The sequence below is a fragment of the Oryctolagus cuniculus genome, chromosome 1 (genome assembly GCF_051225735.1).
Source record: "Oryctolagus cuniculus isolate XC-2025 breed Fujian yellow rabbit chromosome 1, ASM5122573v1, whole genome shotgun sequence".
Lineage (NCBI taxonomy): Eukaryota > Metazoa > Chordata > Mammalia > Lagomorpha > Leporidae > Oryctolagus > Oryctolagus cuniculus.
The window spans coordinates 31869869-31889508 of record NC_142867.1 but is presented as its reverse complement, the minus strand read 5'-3'; the positions used below and the strand labels follow the sequence as shown (position 1 = coordinate 31889508).

The following is a 19640-nucleotide window of genomic DNA, read 5'->3' as shown; positions in this document are numbered from 1 at the left end:
GGTAACACTGACATGATCTGTAAGACTGTTTAGTCAGGAGATGCTGAGTCCATTAATACGTGATTTCTGCATGACTTACCAAAGATTTTGGTTATATGCTTAAATATGGTTGAGAAGAGAGTTAGGAGAGGGGTAGAAATTACCAATAAGATACACACTGACTTGAATATAGGCTTAATAGTATATTTACAGTTCCCCCTGCCTCCCATGGAAACATTTGAAATTATACTGAAAGTTACATTAAAATATTAACAATTATTATTGATCTAAGGTCTTGAATATAAAATTAGTTCTTATGGATAACAGTGACGTGGATTCTTGTCTGTTGTGCTCTACTGCCTTGTTAGCACTTCCACATTAATATATCTTTACTCTTCGAAAACAAAATGAAAACAATTGTAAGAGTAAATTAATAATCACTATCAGGAAACCAAAATGCCAACTTGAAAGCTAATTTATTTTTATAATCACTGAAACTTTTTTGTTAAAATTATTTGGTGATAGAAATTTGCCTTTTGTAACAAGTAAATGATACTTATATATTTCTCAAGAAATTTGGTTTCGCATAATAATCTTTTGGTTGATTTTGCAGTTCATTCTGAATCTAGACTTGCTCAACCTAATCAGGTTCCTGTACAACCAGAAGCTACACAGGTAAAAGTGATTAAAAATATTTTTTTTTGGTTTCTATTTATTTATTTATTTGAAAGTCAAGAGCTACAGAGAGAGAGGGAGAGACAGAGGTCTTCCATCCGCTGGTTCACTCCCCAACTGGAGCTCAGCTGGAGCTGAACTGATCTGAAGCAGGGAGCCAAGAGCTTCTTCCCAGTCTCCCATGTGGATGTAGGGGCCCAAGTACTTAGGCCATCTCCCGCTGCTTTCCCAAGCATATTAGCAGGGAGCCATATCAAAAGTGGAGCATCCAAGACTTGAGTGGTGCCACAGGCAGAGGCTTAACCTGTGCCTCAGCGCTGGCCCCTCAGGTTTGTTTTTAATCAGTGCTTAGGTCTTTTTCTCCACTAATGAAAGTTAGATATGAATTTGGCCAGTATTCAAGAATTGTGTTGCAAGTTCATTAGGTTGGATAGTTATCAGCCTATATTTTCCCTTTTGATTTAAAACTTTTTTCTTGTTAATTCTTTTATTTATAGTAGTTTATTATAATTAAGGAAGCTTTTAAACACTGCAAACTCAGAATTGCAGAAGACATTTCAGAAAAATAAATTTTTTTTAAGAATTATTTATTTTGGAAGACAGAGGAGTTACAGAGAGAGGTAGAACCAGAGAGAGAAAGGGAGCTTCCATTCCTCTGGTTCACTCCCCAAATGAGCGCAACGGCCAGAGCTGAGCTGATCCAAAGCCAGGAGCCAGGAGCTTCTTCCAGGTCTCCCACATGGGTGCAGGGACCCAAGGACTTGCGCCATCTTCTGCTGCTTTCCCAGGCTGTAGCAGAGAGCTGGATCAGAAGAGGAGCAGCTGAGAACTGAACCGACGCCCATATGGGATGCCAGTGCTGCAGGCTGGGGCTTTAACCCACTACGACACAGCGCCGGGCCCAGAAAATTAAAATTTAATGCAATTTGCCATCTTACAATGATAAGGGGGTATTATAACTGGACTAGGGTTAATTTAACTTTAGATTTTAAAATATACATATTTTTAGTAATTGTTAGTCTTTATAGTCTGCAAGTTCAAAGAGCAATTTGAATTATTCAAAGAGAAGGTAGCATTAACTTCTCCCTTCCTTAACTGTTTCCCGGCTCTATCTGTGTTGATCCTAACAGTCAATTTTGCAAGAAGAAAGCAGCTTTGACTTTTCTTCTGTCTAGGTTCCTTTGGTTTCATCCACAAGCGAGGGGTACACAGCATCTCAACCCTTGTACCAGCCTTCTCATGCTACAGAACAACGAACACAAAAGGAACCAATTGATCAGATTCAGGCAAGTTCTGTTACTGGGCCATATAAACAAACATATATACCAGGCTCCTACTCATGAATGGGGCAGAGATATATTACATTTAATATATATGTATATTATATATATAGTGTATATATAGTATATATATAATATATATATAGTGACTATTCTTTTTGGACCTATTTTGGTTTCATGAAATAGTTGAGTTTATTAATACATAAGGGAATTTTCTTTACCACTAAAGTGAATGTATTCACTTTGTGTTTAGGCAACAATTTCTTTAAATACAGACCAGACGACAACATCATCCTCCCTTCCTGCTGCTTCTCAGCCTCAAGTGTTCCAGGCTGGGACAAGCAAACCTTTACATAGCAGTGGAATCAATGTAAATGCAGCTCCATTCCAATCCATGCAAACGGTAAGAAAATTAATTCAGTTGACATTAAGTGCTTAGGGTGTATTGTGTCTCAAGCAAGATTCTCAAAAGGTTTCCATTGTACTGGGCTTGCGTCTGCATCTATTGTAATTGTAGATTGCATTTAATTGAATATAAACTGAATATTCCTAAATTTGAGTCTTAGGAGTTAATGTAGCTGTATCTTATTTTGTAGTTTCGCTCTTTGCTTTGATTAACAAATTTTAAGTGTACAGAGTAGACTGTTGAAACATCCATATACTAGTAGTCATTATCTAGATATAATAGTTTTTGACAGCCCTGTTTGCTTGACCTTTTATTTTGCTGAAGTATTTCAAAGGACTTCATCTGATTATTCAGCAAGCATTTTTAAATTGGAGAATTTCTGTAAAATAGTGATAGTGAAAATACTGTATAATCTATGAAAGAACTCAGTGTTCAGAGGAATGTTCAAGATCAAATACTTAAAATACTAACTTGTGATTAAAATATGAGTAAAAATGAAAATGAATTAAACATTAAACTGAAAATTTAAATCCACAGAATAAATTTCTACAAGTGGTATTACATCAGGGGCCTGCATCTTTTTTTTTTTTTTTTTTTTGACAGAGTTAGACAATTAGAGAGAGAGGTCTTCCTTCTGTGGTTCACCCCTGAAATGGCCGCTAAGGCCGGCGTGCTGCGCCTATCCAAAGCCAGAAGTCAGGTGCTTCCTCCTGGTCTCCCATGCGGGTGCAGGGCCCAAGCACTTGGGCCATCCTCCACTGCCTTCCTGGGCCAGAGCAGAGAGCTGGACTGGAAGAGAAGCAACCGGGACAGAATCTGGCGCCCCAACCGGGACTAGAACCCGAGGTGCCGGCGCTGCATGTGGAGGCTTAACCTAGTGAGCTGTGGCGCCAGTAGGGGTTTGCATCTTTTATAAAGATTTCTCAAACATAAAAGAATCCCAGGACTCCTGATTGTGTTTTTAGTTGTTTTTTTTTTTTTTAATCTCCACTTTGTTTCACAGCACATTGTTGTACTGCCTTTATAAGTTGTATGCTCTATGAATATCTTTCCTCATATTAAAGTGCATGACGTTTGTGCTTGAAACTTATGTGATGTTCTTCATTAATGTTTGAAGCAAAGTAAGTGTTGAGATCTGCCATGCTGAAACAGGGAATAAAAGAATCAATTAATCATTGACTTCATTCACCTAAAGGTGTTCAATATGAATGCTCCTGTTCCTCCTGTTAATGAACCAGAAACTTTAAAACAGCAAAATCAGTACCAAGCCAGTTACAACCAGAGCTTTTCCAGTCAGCCTCACCAAGTGGAACAAACAGAGCTTCAGCAAGAACAGCTTCAAACAGGTAAGAAAGTGAGCATCACTTTGTTGGCTTCTTGCTTTCCACAATTACTGACAGATTAGAGTTGAGAGTGGCAGTGCCTAAGGATTTTTGTGTTAGCATTACACCATAAGAATTTTTCATTACTGATTGTGAATTAAATTGACTTCATACTTTATGTGAATTTTTGTGAAGCCTTAAACCCTTTTTCCTTTGGTCACTGAGCTTTCATAATATCTTGGCTTTGTTACATAATCTTTCTGAAATTAAACTTGTGATTTGAATCATGATAAACTTAACCTTACATTGCTAATTGATGAAGCTTCCTAGCTAGTATCATATGAAGGAGTCAGTTATATAAAGTTAAGAAACAGTAGGAATTAGTCTGGTTATTGTTGTACTGATTAGTAAAGCTTCATGAAGTTTAAACTGATTAAAACTTCTGTGAAAATCTCATGGTGGCTACAGTTGGTGGACTGGTTTGAATCAAAATTCTTTTTTGGCAAGTAAGATCGTAATTGGACCAGTTACCATATCTTTTACAGTAATAATGTAGGCAGAGATACTGTAATTTCTTACATTTATATGACATGAAATTTCTTTAGGTCTCTGATTATTTCATTCTGAGGAATTTAATTGGAAACTCAAACTAACATTCTGCTGAAATCAGAGGAACTGTTAACACATTTGTTTAATGTGACTCATCTTAAAAATTGAAAATTCTAAATTATTCATTTTTTGGTAGAGCTGGATCAACATTATAGCTTTTTAGTAGTAATTCTTAACCTGTTCCTGTAGTGGTTGTTACCACTAATGAATGTGGAAGTTGAATGAGTCATAATCTGATAAAAATTTATTAGTTGTACTGTGTTCAGTCCCTAAAGGATGAAACTGGGTTTTGTGGTCTTAGGCTTCTTAATGTAGTCATAAATTGGTTGTGGAACTGAAGTATTTGGAGACTTGTGACACTCTTTTATGTCTTTGACTTTTGCCATTCTTTTAAAAGATAGTGTGGTGAAATAAAAAGCAGTTACCATGTGTCATTTGTTTTGGGTGAATTTTGCCATTTGTGCCAGTTAATTTGAAACTCTTGCTTTTGTATTCCACTTTTCTAATTGAAGTGCTTGAACCAGTTGCCATCTCAAAATATAAATTATAAAAGTTGACAGTAATATTTTACAGATATTACCAGTAAGAAAGTAGCATCAGCCCATACTCCTTGCCTTTTTCTAACACTAATTTAGACAGCCATCATTTCCCATCTGGAATATTGTACTGGTTTCATGATTTTATTTTATTTTATTTTTTTGGCAGGCAGAGTTAGAGAGAGAGAGACAGAGAGAAAGGTCTTCCTTCCATTGGTTCACTCCCCTAATGGCCGCTATGGCCGGCGCTGCACCGATCTAAAGCCAGGAGCCAGGTGCTTCCTCCTGGTCTCCCATGCAGGTGCAGAGCCCAAGCACTTGGGCCATCCTCCACTGCCTTCCTGGGCCACAGCGAAGAGCTGGATTCGAAGAGGAGCAACCGGGACAGAACCGGCACCCCAACCGGGACTAGAACCTGGAGTACCGGCGCCGCATGTGGAGGATTAGCCTAGTGAGCTGCGGCGCCGGCCTTGTACTGGTTTCAAAACTTGTTGTCTTAACTCTTCTAGCCTACCCTGTTCTCCACAAAGTAGGCTGTGGTCATTTTTTCAAAAAGATTTATTTAAAAAGCAGAATTAGAGAGATATATCTCCCATCCACTGGTTCACTCCCCAAATGGCTGCAACAGCCAGAGTTGGGCCAGGCCGGAGCCAGGAGCTTCTTCCTGGTCTCCCATGCGGGTGCAGGGGCCCAAACTCTTGGGCCATCTTCTACTCCTTTCCCAGACCATAGGCAGAGAGTTGGATCAGAAGAAGAGCAGCAGCATCCCATATGGGATGTCAGCACCATAGGTAGAGGCTTAGTCTCCTAAGCTACAGCACCTGTTCCCCCCAGAAACTTTTAAAAAATTAAACAGTAAGGTGCATTTCTGTTAATAATTCACATGGGAAAAAAAGCAACCAAACAAAACTGTGTTGCAAAGTGCCTTTGAGAGGTAAGAAAGGTAGTAGAACAAAGGGAAGGCCCACCCCCAGCAACTGTGGTCAGTAGATAACTGGCCAGCCCAAAACCTCCACTTGGGGCGGACACAGAAATGGACAGGACTCTTGAACCTGGGAAAAGCAGCAGCAGGTGACCCAAATGTTTAAGTCCTTGCCTCTCATATGGGAGATTTGGGTGACGTTCCTGTCTCCTAGCTCTGGCCTGGCCCAGCCCTGATGGTTGCAGCAGTAAAGGGAAAATGTCTCTGCCTCTCTTTCTTTCGAATAAATAAACAAATATTTTTTAAATATAAATATTTAGTTTTATAAAAAAAGAATTTGAAATAGAATCAGGCAGAAAGGACTTTTAAGTTGAAGGTCTCTGCTGATTCAGCAGTGTAATTTACAGCATATTCTACTATATCGCTGCTTAGCTACTCTGAGAGCATGGTTTTGTGTGTTTGACTAAGTACCAAGGGAAATTTAAAATAATAAAACTTTTACCACCAAGGAGCTTTATAATGAAATGGTACAAAATAGCAATTGTACTAAGTGTTTAAGAAAGCCTCTGAATTATTGTAGATCCCTTGTACTGAAAGTTAGATATCTTTTGAGAAGATGTCAGTAGTACAGTCTTTTAAATCCATTTGGAAGGATGGAATTGTGTATGCTGCTTTCCAAAAGTTTGGGATTATTGTTGGAAGAATTTTACTCTCCTTAGCTTAATCTTTGTATAGGAGAAAGGGAGGGATTTCATTAACGTATTTTTTCTATTGTTAATGTGCAAATTTATTTAAATTTTGTATTAGACTTTGTGGAGACTGCATAAAGGCAAAACCAGAAAGCAGTTGGGAGAAAAATGGTAATCAGCTGTGTGTGTGTGTGTGTGTGTGTGTATACATGTATGTATATGTGTGTGAATTACAGTATATATTTTCTCTTTTATAGTGGTTGGCACTTACCATGGTTCCCAGGACCAGCCTCATCAGGTGACTGGTAACCACCAGCAGCCTCCTCAGCAGAACAGTGGATTTCCACGTAGCAATCAGCCCTACTACAACAGCCGTGGTGTGTCTCGTGGAGGCTCCCGAGGTGCTAGAGGCTTGATGAACGGATACCGGGGCCCTGCCAATGGATTCAGAGGTAAAGAAACAAACAGCAAGTTCTGTTAATCTTTTAAAATTTCAAGTTCTTCTATGATTTGTAAAATACATAGAGATAATGTCATAGTTTTGAGAAAAGATGTGTCTATATTAGCCTCTGAGGTACATTTTTAAGTGTGTTTTGATATATTTGAATGATGAAGTGGGAGATTTTTGCTTTTGTCAAATCAGTATCTCTTAGTGTCTTAAGGGATAATTGTTATCTATATATTACCAGATCTCACAGGGATGGGTTTTTTATGTTTGTGCTTGTGCATAGGTGAGTGAAAATTCTTAGGCAGTCAATACCTAATAGAAATGTATAAATCAATTGCATTAGGATAGGAAATTAGAAATTTGAAAAATAACCTGGTGCAGAACTTTTCAGTTCTTCCCTTCATTGTTAATAAGACAGTAAACATTCGTTATGAAGATAAGAGAATTATTTATTTTCTTGTCTTAAATTTTAGGAGGATATGATGGTTACCGTCCTTCATTCTCTAACACTCCAAACAGTGGTTATACACAGTCTCAGTTCAGTGCTCCCCGGGACTACTCTGGCTATCAGCGGGTAGGTAAAGTGGCTTTGAAATATAAACCTGACCTAAATACACCAATGGAAGGGTCTGCTGCAGTTGCTCTGGGGTTAATTTTGTGGGGTCCAAGATGTTTCATTACAGAAAGTGATGACTTTTGCATTTCTTAGTATTCAACATAGGTTGATGCCTACTCATTTAATGAAGTCTGTTAGAAATAATAATTTTCAAGGACAGTAAAATATATCTCATTGAAGATTCTTGAGAACAATAGAAAAACATCAGTTGCAGAGTAACTTTTTTAGCTGTGGTATGCTGAGATGTCTCAAAGAATAGTGTAAGAATAGAGGTAGAGGGGTTAGCATTTTTAAAAATTGCCATTTCTTGCCAATACTAACTAGCTTGTCTTTTAGGATGGATATCAGCAGAATTTCAAGCGAGGCTCTGGGCAGAGTGGACCACGGGGAGCCCCACGAGGTAATATTTTGTGGTGGTGATCCTAGCTCTTAAGTGGAGCATCTGTTCTGGCCTTGGAAGAGCTGTTCATAGTCTGCATGTGGATTATATGTTAGGAACCCATTTATCTTTTCCAGACTTGTGGCTAGGGATTAAATGAAATGCGCTGTTTCTAAAACTTAATATTGAACCCAAAATTTAATTTTTGAATGACTTTCCCTGTTAAAATATAAACTGTCTTGAAAACTAGAACATTTTCTCTTCCTCAGAAAAAGTGTTTTTCCAACTGGAAATTATTTTTCAGGTCCTAAAACCTGGTAAATGTTTTTAGGAAGTACTTATTGAAACATTTTTGTAAGACATTTTTGGAATGAGATTGAACATTTATATAAATTTATTATTCCTCTTTCATTTTTGAAACATGAATCTTATATTTTAGGACCAGAAACCCTTTAATGGCCAGGTAATAAACGATAGTTAAATTTAGAGAACCATTTAGAAGTAATAGAACTAACTGAAATTTCAGTGACTTTTGGACCACTATTAGCATTACAAATACCAAGTTATTTCTGCTTTTTAAACAGAATCTCTAAAATCTTACTAACTTACTGACTTGTAAGTTCAACTAACTTACTGAGGTGTATTTAAAGATTATAGACTTAAAAAGCATTTTGTCTTTTACTGTTGGAAAAGTGCTTTCTATTTGGGCAGGAAGTTAACCTGTTTTAACAGTTGGAGCTAGCATTTCATATAATCTGAAGCTCTAAATGGTTCTCTGAGGGAGGCTAAATATTGACTAGATTTCCTCCCCATAACATGTTTAAAAGTGTATATTAAGGAGGAATTACAAAGTACATTGATTGGAATGTTAGTAGAACTGGCCAGCAAAAAGGTGCATTTTTTTTTTAAAGTAATGGATCACTTGGGAGTTACTGACTTGACTAGAAGTATCAAAGGATTTTTGCATGTGAATGTGGGTTGTGTTCTTCTTTCCCACCTTGTAGCATTCTATGAAAGTTGAGTTAACTGAGAGCTTACAATCTGTTTTAACAGCATGTAAAAAGTTATTTTATCTGTTATAAGTCATTATACAATTTTGAATGTTATGTAGTTTCTTTTTAACAGTTTAGGTAATAAGGTCTGTTTTCATTCTGGTGCTTTTATTAATTTTGATAGTATGATGTTATTTACTACTGAAATGTAAGCTAGAGTGTACACTAGAATGTAAGCTCCATGAGAGCAGGTACCTTGTCTGTCTTCACTGCTGTATCTATTCCCAACGCCTGATGATGGTGCCTGGCACATAGTGGGCACTCAATAAATACTTGTTGAATGAATGAATGAATGAGTACTGGTGGAATACTCCATTAGCTCTACTCTTCTTTTAGCTAGGGAACATGAGCAAGTTTGCGCATGACCACTTCCAGGACAGGTGAAACTTGAACACTGAAGAATTGACTTCTTAAACCTAATAATGTGGTGACAAGCTGCCCACATGCTTCTTGACTTCAGATGAAATCTGCTTGAAGGCAAAACAAATAATATTTGAAAGAAAAATCAAATGCCATTTTTGTCTTCTAGGTCGTGGAGGGCCCCCAAGACCCAACAGAGGGATGCCGCAAATGAACACTCAGCAAGTGAATTAATCTGATTCACAGGATTATGTTTAATCGCCAAAAACACACTGGCCAGTGTACCATAATATGTTACCAGAAGAGTTATTATCTATTTGTTCTCCCTTTCAGGAAACATTGTAAAGGGACTGTTTTCATCCCATAAAGACAGGACTACAATTGTCAGCTTTATATTACCTGGATATGGAAGGAAACTATTTTTACTCTGCATGTTCTGTCCTAAGCGTCATCTTGAGCCTTGCACATGATACTCAGATTCCTCACCCTTGCTTAGGAGTAAAACATAATATACTTTACGGGGTGATATTATCTCCATAGTTATTTGAAGTGGCTTGGAAAAAACAAGTTTGACTTTTTGGACATTGGATAAAATCTACAAATCAGCCCTAGAATTAATTCAGTGGTAATTGACAAAGCTAAAATATTTTCCTTGAAAGGAAGAGGGAAGGAGCGGAGTGTTGGTTTGGCAGAACAGCTGCATTTCACAGCTTTCATGTTAAATTGGAGCACTGAATGTTTAGCTACCTAGCAAATTATGCATGGGCCCTTAATCACACATGTAAGGCTGGCTTCCAGCTTCGACACAGTACTCACTTTTCATCTGGCCAAGCGAGTGGTTAAAAACACATAGAAATTGCTTTTTAATAGCTGATATTGTGTAAGATAAAGTCAATACAGATTAGGCTTTGATTGGCACTCTTAAAGATACGCAACAAATATGGGATATAGTCTGGATGGCCGCTTCTGTACTTAATGTGAAGTATTTAGATTTCCTTTTTGAACACTTAACAATTTCTTTGAGACAATGACTTTTATAAGGATTGGTACTCTTATCATTCCTTATGACATGTACATTGTCACTAATCCGTGAATATTGCTGTATTGTCACCTAAATTGGTACAGGTACTGATGAAAATCTCTAATGGATAATCATAACACTCTTGGTCACATGTTTTTCCTGCAGCTTGATCGTTTTTAAAAGAAAAAGATACCAAATGCCTGCTGCTATCACCCTTTTAAAATTGCTATCTTTTGAAAAGCACCAGTATGTGTTTTAGATTGATTTCCCTGTTTAAGGGAGATGACAGTCAGTAGCTTCAGTTCTGATGGTATAAGCAAAACAAATAAAACATGTTTATAAAAGTTGTATCTTGAAACGCTGGTGTTCAACAGCTAGCAGCTTTTATGATTCACCCCATGCATTGTTAGTGTCACAAATTTTTATGGTTATTTCCAGCAGCTATTTCTATAGTATTTGCACTTACCTTTTATCTAATTTAACCCTAACTGAATTCTCCTTTTCTCATGGAGGCATTTATATTCAAAGTGGAGGTATCTTCCCTTAGGTATAGTATAGGGAGAGCTCAAATATAATGGAGATGGACAGTTTAGTAGTGCTATAGCCACACGTACTGTGTTGGCATTTGTGGTAACAGTTTGAGCACTAGTTCAGTGTGCCTATGAACTTAATGCTGCTTGTTGTCCCATTCCACTTTGACGTCATGGAGAATCAATCCCACCTATTAAGCAAAGGCTGTGAAATTACTTTTCTGTGCAGAAGTTAAATTTGTTTTCAGCCTTTAGCTAAGGGATTTTTCCAGTAGGTGCTCAGCTACTTAAAAACAAAGCTATTCTCAAACATTCATCATTAGACAACTGGAGTTTTTGCTGGTTTTGTAACCTACTAAAATAGATAGGCTGTTGAACATTCCACATTCAAAAATTTTGTAGGGTGGTGGGAAATGGGGGATCTTCAATGTTTATTTTAAAATAAAAGAAGTTCTTGACTTTCCTCATGTGTGGTTGTGGTACATCATATGGGAAGGGTTATATGTTTACTTTGGCAAATGAGTATTTCTTTTGCTAGCACCTCCCCTTGCGTGCTTTAGACATCTGCCTGGGATGTACCACAACCATATGTAAGCTGTATCTTAGAGGGATGGATAAAATATTTGTGGTTTAGTGAATAATCCCTAGATGATGTGTGCTTGTGATCCTATATAAAACTAAGTTTTTATCTGTGTAGAAAATAATTTCATGACATTTAAGATCAAAATTGTAAGTTCTTTATATAGTGATCTACAAGAATCACTCCAGAGATGAGATGGGAGAGAAATGCCTTCTAGGTTTCAGATTCTATGCATTAGTGCAGATGTTGTGAATTTGTAAAGATGTTTGTAGTTTGATTATTCTGTGTATGTTTTTTAAAAGAATCATTTGTTCTTTTTCAAAGTACTATTTTTCTTTCATTCTACCATCACAGTTTAAATGTAAGTCTTTTATGTCTTAATTCAGATCATATTTTTAAAAAGTAGTATCTCTTTACAGGGAAGAGAACTTTTTAAAAAAAAAGTCTCATTAAGATCTTGGTACTGAATATTCTGTATGTTAATGCTTGACCTAGTTGCTGAGGGCCTTTTGTTTGATCAAATACACATTTTAGCAGAGTTAGAAGGACATGATGATTGTCACACCTGTCACTGTAGCCTCTTGGTGTAGCAAGACCACATATAAAATACTTTTTGTACATACATGATAATTATCTCATGTGGATAATGAAACTTCTTTTTCAAAGTTTTTTTAGTAAAGGTAAAATGCCATTGATCACCTTGGTTTAGGGCAGTTTTATTTCCAGATTCTAATATTCTTAAAAATATGGGAGAGTTTTTCCAATCATTGTATCTTGATATTAAAGCAAATGTCCATCACCTGTTTTTAAATCAAGTAGTTTCTCCAGTTCATTTGTCTCCACACACATGTAATCTGTTGTGTGGGAGGCTTTTCCACCTAGTCTTGTCGGAGACATGAGAATGTGTGAATGTTGTCAGACTTTTAACTGAGGTGCTCATTTGATAACCAGTTCATAAAATGCAGAAGGTAGTTGAGCGGTTGGCTTTCTGTTTTAGGAAGTCTGTGTTTCGCTCATATTTTCAATAATATATCTGATAAGGAGAAAGGGGATGCAGGTAAGCACTGAATTCAAACCCTTCATTTTAACTTTTAGCTCCTGAATCTGCATCCTATTGAAGTTCTTATTAAAGCATTTTGAGTTTTATTGACTAAGTTACATTTGAAAAAATCAGTATTACTCTTTGAGCTCTTGTTCCTTTTTATGGAGGAAAGTGAAAGTGAATTGTTAAGGCTCAACTCTAGTTTTTCCTATTCTGAATTCTACAAACATTGGAAAAGATTAGTGAATGTTTCAAATTCCAGTAGATTAAATTATATGAAAACCTGATTCTTTGTTGTCCTTGAGCGAAGTCTGCTTCAGTTCTATGTACCATCCAGGGAAGCTCAAGTAAAGACATGCCACTTAGGAAAAGGCTTGACTCTGGTAGTTTCATCTTCTAAGAAGGCTTGAGTGTGTTTTCTCAGTCTGTACTATTAGCATACCCTACTTTAACAAGGTGCTAATGAAGCCTAATTTTGTGCAACAGGCTGGATCTTTGTCCAGTGCAAGACCAGCAGTTTGTCTCTGGTCTAGTTAAGAGAGAGTTTTTAGCTTACTGTTTTGTTACCTTTCTTGAAGTACCATCTTTCCGTTTGGGAGACACTTAAGCCACTGAACTAAGGCTTCATTCAGCAAATTAGCTGGCATCATGCCAAAATACTAGGCATTCAGTGGTGACAAAAATCATTGTCGTTCCTGCTTTCATTGAGCATAGCAAATGCTGTGATGGAGCAGTGCAGTTGGTGGTAAGGACTATGACTGATGGGATATGAACACGATCAGGAAAGGCTTCATTGGAAGGAATAATTGCACTAAGGTTTGAAGGATGTGAAGTAAACTAGGCAGGTAAGAGAAGAGCATATTCAAAGACCTGATCACTAAGGAAACTGCTTGAAGTGGAAACAGCAAGGTTTAGTAGAGTGGAGAAACTGGTAAGGGCTAACTGGGTAGCTTTGTAGTTCTACTCCATGTTAAGTTTTGTCTCTTCAGAACAGTTAGAAACTTGGTTTTTAAGCTGTGTGTGTACTGTTTGGAGTGAGGGGATGGAAGTAACCTATTGCCATTTAAAGAACATTGAATGCAGAATAAAATGTATGGAGCAAGAGATAGAGGAGGCTTATTAGAGTAGCCCGCATGAGTCATGATTATAACATACAGGTGGGTGGTGGTGGTGAATGGGATCTGTACATTTCCTTTCACTAGCCACTCCCTCAGTTATCCTTTGCCAGTTTCTCCAGGTTTTGGTTGTCAGACTTGATTTCTAGCTGTAGTCTTCCATAGATGATCTGCCCAATCCCATGATTTTGAGTATGTTCAGTGTTTTCAGTCTCCCCTAAATATTTCTAGGCCCCAGACCCCTCAAGTGCCAACACCTGGATTCCAGATCAACCTCTTGATGATGCTGCACCAGCTGCTTTTCATTCAAATCTTTGCTGGGGACAGGCCCTTTGGGGTACCATCTGATTTCCTTTCATACCCTGTAATCCTTCAGCAAATGCATGTGGTTCTACCCTGAACTCTGTCTTGCCATCTAGAACTTGGGACCACCACCACTACAACATGATAAAACAGGCAACTACAGTACCCTGTGATGGTTCTTCATGCTTGAACCCATGGTACAGATTTTGCACACCAGCCAGAGGAACCTTTTAAAAGACAGCAAATCGGGTTTTGTTACTCTTCTATCGCTCAAACTCCAGTGGTTTCCTATCAAAACTAAAGTTAGAAGTTTGGTCTGCATGTCCAGCATTATCTGGCCTGCTTTCCCACTGTGTTCTAGCCACACTGATTTGCCAAGTGTCTTACCATCTTGGAGCCTTTGCATATCTTTGGCGTGAGAAGGCTTTTAACTCAAATATCCTCAGGTTTCATTCTGGTCACAGCTCTTGCTCCAGTGCCACCACCTCACCTGCTTTTCCAGTCCACTCCTGGATACATTTAATCGCTCTTTGTGCACTGGCCTTTTCCTTAATAGCATTTAAAACTTACCCAGAATTACATAGGCTTCACTAGGAGCCGCAACATTTCGGTGACTCCTTGTGAACTCAGTGTAGCGTCTGGCATATTGACATTGAGTTGGAAGAGAACGTGATAACCGGTGTTGGACTAGATGGGTGGTGATAGAATCGAACTGTATTTGGGGAAGGGAAAATGAATTTGTCTTGGACATTCAGTTGTTAGTATCCAAGAAATGTAAAACATTTGAATCCCTAAAACAACGCAAAAATATAGATAACCCTTGTTAGGCGCTTGAGCGAATTCTCCCGGGAGATGGAGAGGACACAGCTGAAGAGAGCGTCCCAGGGCTGGTTTACCGAAGACCTTCAACCTTCCACGACCAGATAAAGGTCTAAAGGGGAATCCTCAAAGTACGACGACCGCCGTGGTGGGCAGAAAACGTACAGAATTCCAGACAGCTCCACAGGTTCAGTCCTGCGGGGATGGAGGGTCTAACGGTGAATAAAGCAGGCGTACTGGCTAAGCGGCCTCATCGTGTCCCGTTAAAATGTTTACATAAGGTGAATAAAGCTCGAGCGCATTCCAGAGCCATCTCGCAAAAACCAGGCTAACAAACCCCTGTCGTACCAGCATTGCGCTGCACCGGACCTACCCCCGGCACAATGGCTGGTGGCCTGGTGCTGACGGCTATATCTATATAAATACATGCCTGCTTAGCCCTTAGTGGCTGGAGCAAAGTCGCACCCCTCACCACAGCTACCGCTAGGACCGACTAGGGCACAGCTCAAGTTTAGGCAGGGGCTCCGCCTCCCTGTCCTGTGACGTCATTGGTACGCGACCGCATTAACGAAGGCCCCTTCGCTTGCCGTCGCATATACTGCCCTCGCGCACGCGCAGGCTGTCAGAGCCTATGCGGGACGAGAGGTGGCGGCCAGGCATCAGCCGAGGCAGCCTGAAGCGCCCGCCTCTCGTGGAGTTCCTTGCTTCCCCCACGTGCTTCTGCCGCCGGCAGGGATCGGCCGGGTTCGGGGCTCAGGTACCCATCGCTGGAGGGCTGGGGGTGGGTGTCAAGCTCCGCGTCCGTGTCCTCGCCATACTGGGAGGGGGTCGGCCCCAGGACCAACGTGCGGCATCGAGGCAGACACCCGGCCAGAGCGACTGGCCCTCGCTGGGCGTTCCTGGGTAGCCAGAGTCCTTTCCGTACTCGGGCGGGCTCTGGGGACCCCTGGCAGGGGGTCGTGGCGAATGGGTGCATGGCAACACTTGAGATTCTCGGAGCTGGCTCACACTTGGCCAGTTCTGCTCTGGGCTTTGAACTGAGGCGCGGTGATCCCAGGTCCTCCCTCGCTCCTACTTACCTCACTGTGCACGTTCGTTTCTACTTTTTATTCAGCCACGTGCAGGACTTGGTTTTGTTTGCCACGCACCTGGGTGGTGCTTGGCGCACAAATGCTGTGTGCAGTTAGGCGAATAAATAAGTGAGTAAAAAAATAAGCATCAAGGCCCTCCTCGTCCATTAGTCCTCCCTTGGCAACTTCGGCGTACGGTAATCTTAGAGCTCTATCAGATCCCTTATAGTAGCTATTATTTTACACCTAATTTTTACATCTAGTCTTTCCTTTTTTTTTTTTTTTTAAGATTTATTTATTTATTTGAAAGTCAGAGAGTTATACAGAGAGAGAGAAGGAGAGGCAGAGAGAGAGAGGTCTTCATCTGCTGGTTCACTCCCCAATTGGCTGCAACAGCCAGAGCTGCGCCGATCTGAAGCCAGAAGCCAGGAGCTTGTTCCAGGTCTCCTACGCGGGTACAGGGGCCCAAGGACTTGGGCCATCTTGTACTGCTTTCCCAGGCCATAGCAGAGAGCTGGATTGGAAGTAGAGCAGCCGGGTCTCGAACCGGCATCTATATGGGATGCTGGCACTGCAGGCCAGCTCGTTAACCCGCTGCGCCACAGCGTTGGCCTCTAGTCTTCCCTTTAAATACAAGGGTTGGATCTGGTGCCGCTTCTGAGAGCCCCACAGTAGTTAGGGCTAGAGGCTGCTCCCACCTCCCATAATTATTGATTGGGTTTCTGTGGCTGCAGCTGGTGAGGTTGTCGATGGGAACAGACTCAGGCCTGGGAGCCAGCCAGACTTGAGTGTGAACCTCACCTCACTTTTCTGCCTTGGGATGCGTTACATATAAATAGGGGCTCATGCTAGGGTTGGGAAGTAGGAAGGGGCAGTTATTAGTGTATGGTTAAGGTTCAGTTAATGAGCTTTGTTTTTAGAATGTAGCAGGCACTGGCGTTTCTAAGTGGCATGTTATTTGTACTTTTACCTTATAGTGTAACGGACAGTTCTGTTGTTCCTTTGGTACATTTTTCTTGTGGTAATGATGCAGCATTTTACTGCAGGCAATCATGTAACTTTTAAGGTCTGGACAACTTCAGTGTGGTTTTTTTCCTCACTTGAGGCAAAATAGAAATATTCACTGATTTCCTTTCCTTGGCTTTGTTAGTAACACAAACAAAATTAAAACAACTCTAAAAAACAAAACAAGATAAAACTTCATCATCCAGGAGTAGCTACTTTTCATGTCGATATTTGTGACCAGTTTTTCCCCTTCTGTTGTGTATATGTGTAAAACTGGTAGCATACTTTACTTTACCGTGATATACTCTTATGAGTATCTGTCCCAAGATCGTTTTTGAAAATGGTTTGGGTATATGGGTATACCATATATATTTTAGTCATTCTCTTATTTTTATTTTTGAACTGTCACGTTTTCAATTAAATTATTTACTTATTTGGAAGTGTGACAGAGATACCTTTCACCTACATGTTCATGAGAGAGAGCAAGAGAAATCTTCCATTTACTAATTTATTGCCCCAAATGCCCTCAAAACCAGGGCTTGGCTGGGCCAAAGCCAGGAGCCAAGAACTCCATCTGTGTCTGCTACCCTTGACTCATTTTCCAATGCCTGGGTTCCCAGGTGCATTAGCGGGAAGCTGGATCAGAAATAGAGTAGGTGGGACTTGAGTCTGGCACTCCGATATGGGCTGTCAGTACAGTAAGCGGCAGCTTAACTGCTGTGCCACAAGCTGACCTCGGATTTCCAGTTTTTTTTTTTTTTTTTTTTAAGATTTATTTATTTATTTGATAGTCATAGTTAACAGAGAGAGAAGGAGAGGCAGAGAGAGAGAGGTCTTCCTTCCACTGGTTCACTCCCCAGATGGCTGCAATGGCCAGAGCTGCGCCGATCCGAAGCCAGGAGCCAGGAGCTTCCTCCAGGTCTCCCATGCTTGGGCCTTCCTGTACTGCTTTCCCAGGCCATAGCAGTGAGCTGGATCGGAAGTTGAGCAGCCGGGATACGAACTGGTGCCCATATTGGGATGCTGGCACTGCAGGCAGCTGTTTTACCCTTCACGCCACAGTGCCGGCCCCAGGTTTCCAGTTTTTAAAAACTGCAAGGTGAGGGCATGAATTGCAGCTTCCCTTCTGACTTCCCCTACTGAGGGAACTTTTTTTCTTCTCCCAAACCTCAGTTTCCTAATTTCAAAACAGAGGCTGCCATCTTCCTTGGGGAACTGTTTGAGGCTTCAGTGGGCTGATGCTTATCAGTGTGCCTAGCTGAGCCCCAGTTCCCATCAGCAGCAGCCAGTTCAGGTTCCTCACTGCAGTCGGGTGTTTTGTCCAGTTGTATTTCCTTTGCTTCTCTTCTAGTGAAAATCTCTCACCATGCATCGGAAGAAGGTGGATAACCGAATCCGAATTCTCATTGAGAATGGGGTAGCTGAGCGGCAGAGGTCTCTCTTTGTTGTAGTCGGGGACCGAGGGAAAGATCAGGTAAGACCTGGTGATCGCTTCTTGAATTACTTTATGTCCTGTCTCAAAGAGGCAGCACGTGATAGGCCACCTGGGGTTTCAGCACACAAGGGCGTCAAGATTTCTTTAGTTGGGGATCCCCTTCATTGCCTGGAAGTAGCAAATTGTATTTATATTTATTTATTTTTAAGATTTATTTATTTATTTATTTGAAAGGCAGAGTTAGAAAGTGAGATCTTCCATCTGCTGGTTCACTCCCCAGATGGCTGCAACGGCTGGAGTTGGGCCAGGCCAAGGCCAGGAGCCAGGAGCTTCTTCTGGGTCTCCTACAGAGGTGCAGGGGGCCCAAGGATTTGGGCCATCTTTTGCTTGCCCAGGCCATAGCAGGGAGCTGGATGGGAAGTGAGCAGCTGGGACTCGAACTGGTACCCATATGGGATGCCAGCGCTACGGACTGTGGCTTTCCCCGCTATGCTACAGTGCCAGCCCCTGTATTCATATTCATTAGCAGACAAGACAATACCTATTGAAGTGTGAGGTGGTAGGTTGACCACAAAATGAAGTGTGTGCGTTTGAGCTTCTTCTTCTTCTTCTTTTTTTTTTTTTTTTTTTTTTTTTTTTTGACAGGCAGAGTGGATAGAGAGAGAGACAGAGAGAAAGGTCTTCCTTTGCCGTTGGTTCACCCTCCAATGGCCACCACGGCCGGCGCACCACGCTGATCTGATGGCAGGAGCCAGGTGCTTCTCCTGGTCTCCCATGGGGTGCAGGGCCCAAGCACTTGGGCCATCCTCCACTGCACTCCCTGGCCACAGCAGACAGCTGGCCTGGAAGAGGGGCAACCGGGACAGAACCCGGCGCCCCGACAGGGACTAGAACCCGGTGTGCTGGCGCCGCAAGGTGGAAGATTAGCCTATTTAGCCGCGGTGCTGGCCATGAGCTTCTAATCCCAACCTGGCTACTGTTTGCCTTGTGAATTTGGGCACTTCATTGGCCCTCAGTTGAGTTTTCACATCTGTCTGATAAGGTCTTAGCCTGGCAGTTTCTAAGGGCTGTTTGACCAGAGATTCTGTGCCTGTTCTTTGCAGGTGGTGATACTCCATCATATGTTGTCCAAAGCGACTGTAAGGGCGCGGCCTTCAGTGCTGTGGTGTTACAAGAAGGAGCTGGGGTTTAGCAGGTAAACTTATCCCCTTTGTGTGTCCCAGTCCACCTGCAGCCCCTGCTGATTAGTTCAGTGCCAGGAGGGTAGTTCCTTGATGTCGTTTTGCAGGGATCTTTACTAGAGGTGCTGCTGTCCCTGAGGACATCGCTAAATGGAGGGGAAAGTAGAGTTGCCATCCTTTCTAAACGCCTCACAGTATTTCTTGCCACTTGAACGCCCTTCCCAGCTCTCAGTGCCATGCCTTGTTTCCTGCACGTGCTTTCTTGT

At 40.9% G+C, this 19640-nt stretch overlaps 2 protein-coding genes across 2 annotated transcripts in view; both read left to right on the top strand.

Annotated features, from left to right (window-relative positions):
- The window catches only part of CAPRIN1 (cell cycle associated protein 1), a 43693-nt gene extending 32406 nt beyond the window's left edge, over positions 1–11287 (top strand). The window contains exons 12-19 of the mRNA XM_051825901.2: positions 593–654; positions 1830–1940; positions 2188–2337; positions 3536–3686; positions 6676–6870; positions 7340–7440; positions 7819–7882; positions 9443–11287. Of these exons, the coding sequence (XP_051681861.2) occupies positions 593–654; positions 1830–1940; positions 2188–2337; positions 3536–3686; positions 6676–6870; positions 7340–7440; positions 7819–7882; positions 9443–9507 (899 nt within the window). The 3' untranslated portion in view covers positions 9508–11287. The remainder of the gene's footprint in view (positions 1–592; positions 655–1829; positions 1941–2187; positions 2338–3535; positions 3687–6675; positions 6871–7339; positions 7441–7818; positions 7883–9442) is intronic.
- Positions 11288–15244: 3957 nt separating this feature from the next.
- The window catches only part of NAT10 (N-acetyltransferase 10), a 40249-nt gene continuing 35853 nt past the window's right edge, over positions 15245–19640 (top strand). The window contains exons 1-3 of the mRNA XM_002709044.6: positions 15245–15440; positions 18110–18232; positions 19297–19388. Coding sequence (XP_002709090.2) covers positions 18125–18232; positions 19297–19388 — 200 coding nt within the window. The 5' untranslated portion in view covers positions 15245–15440; positions 18110–18124. The remainder of the gene's footprint in view (positions 15441–18109; positions 18233–19296; positions 19389–19640) is intronic.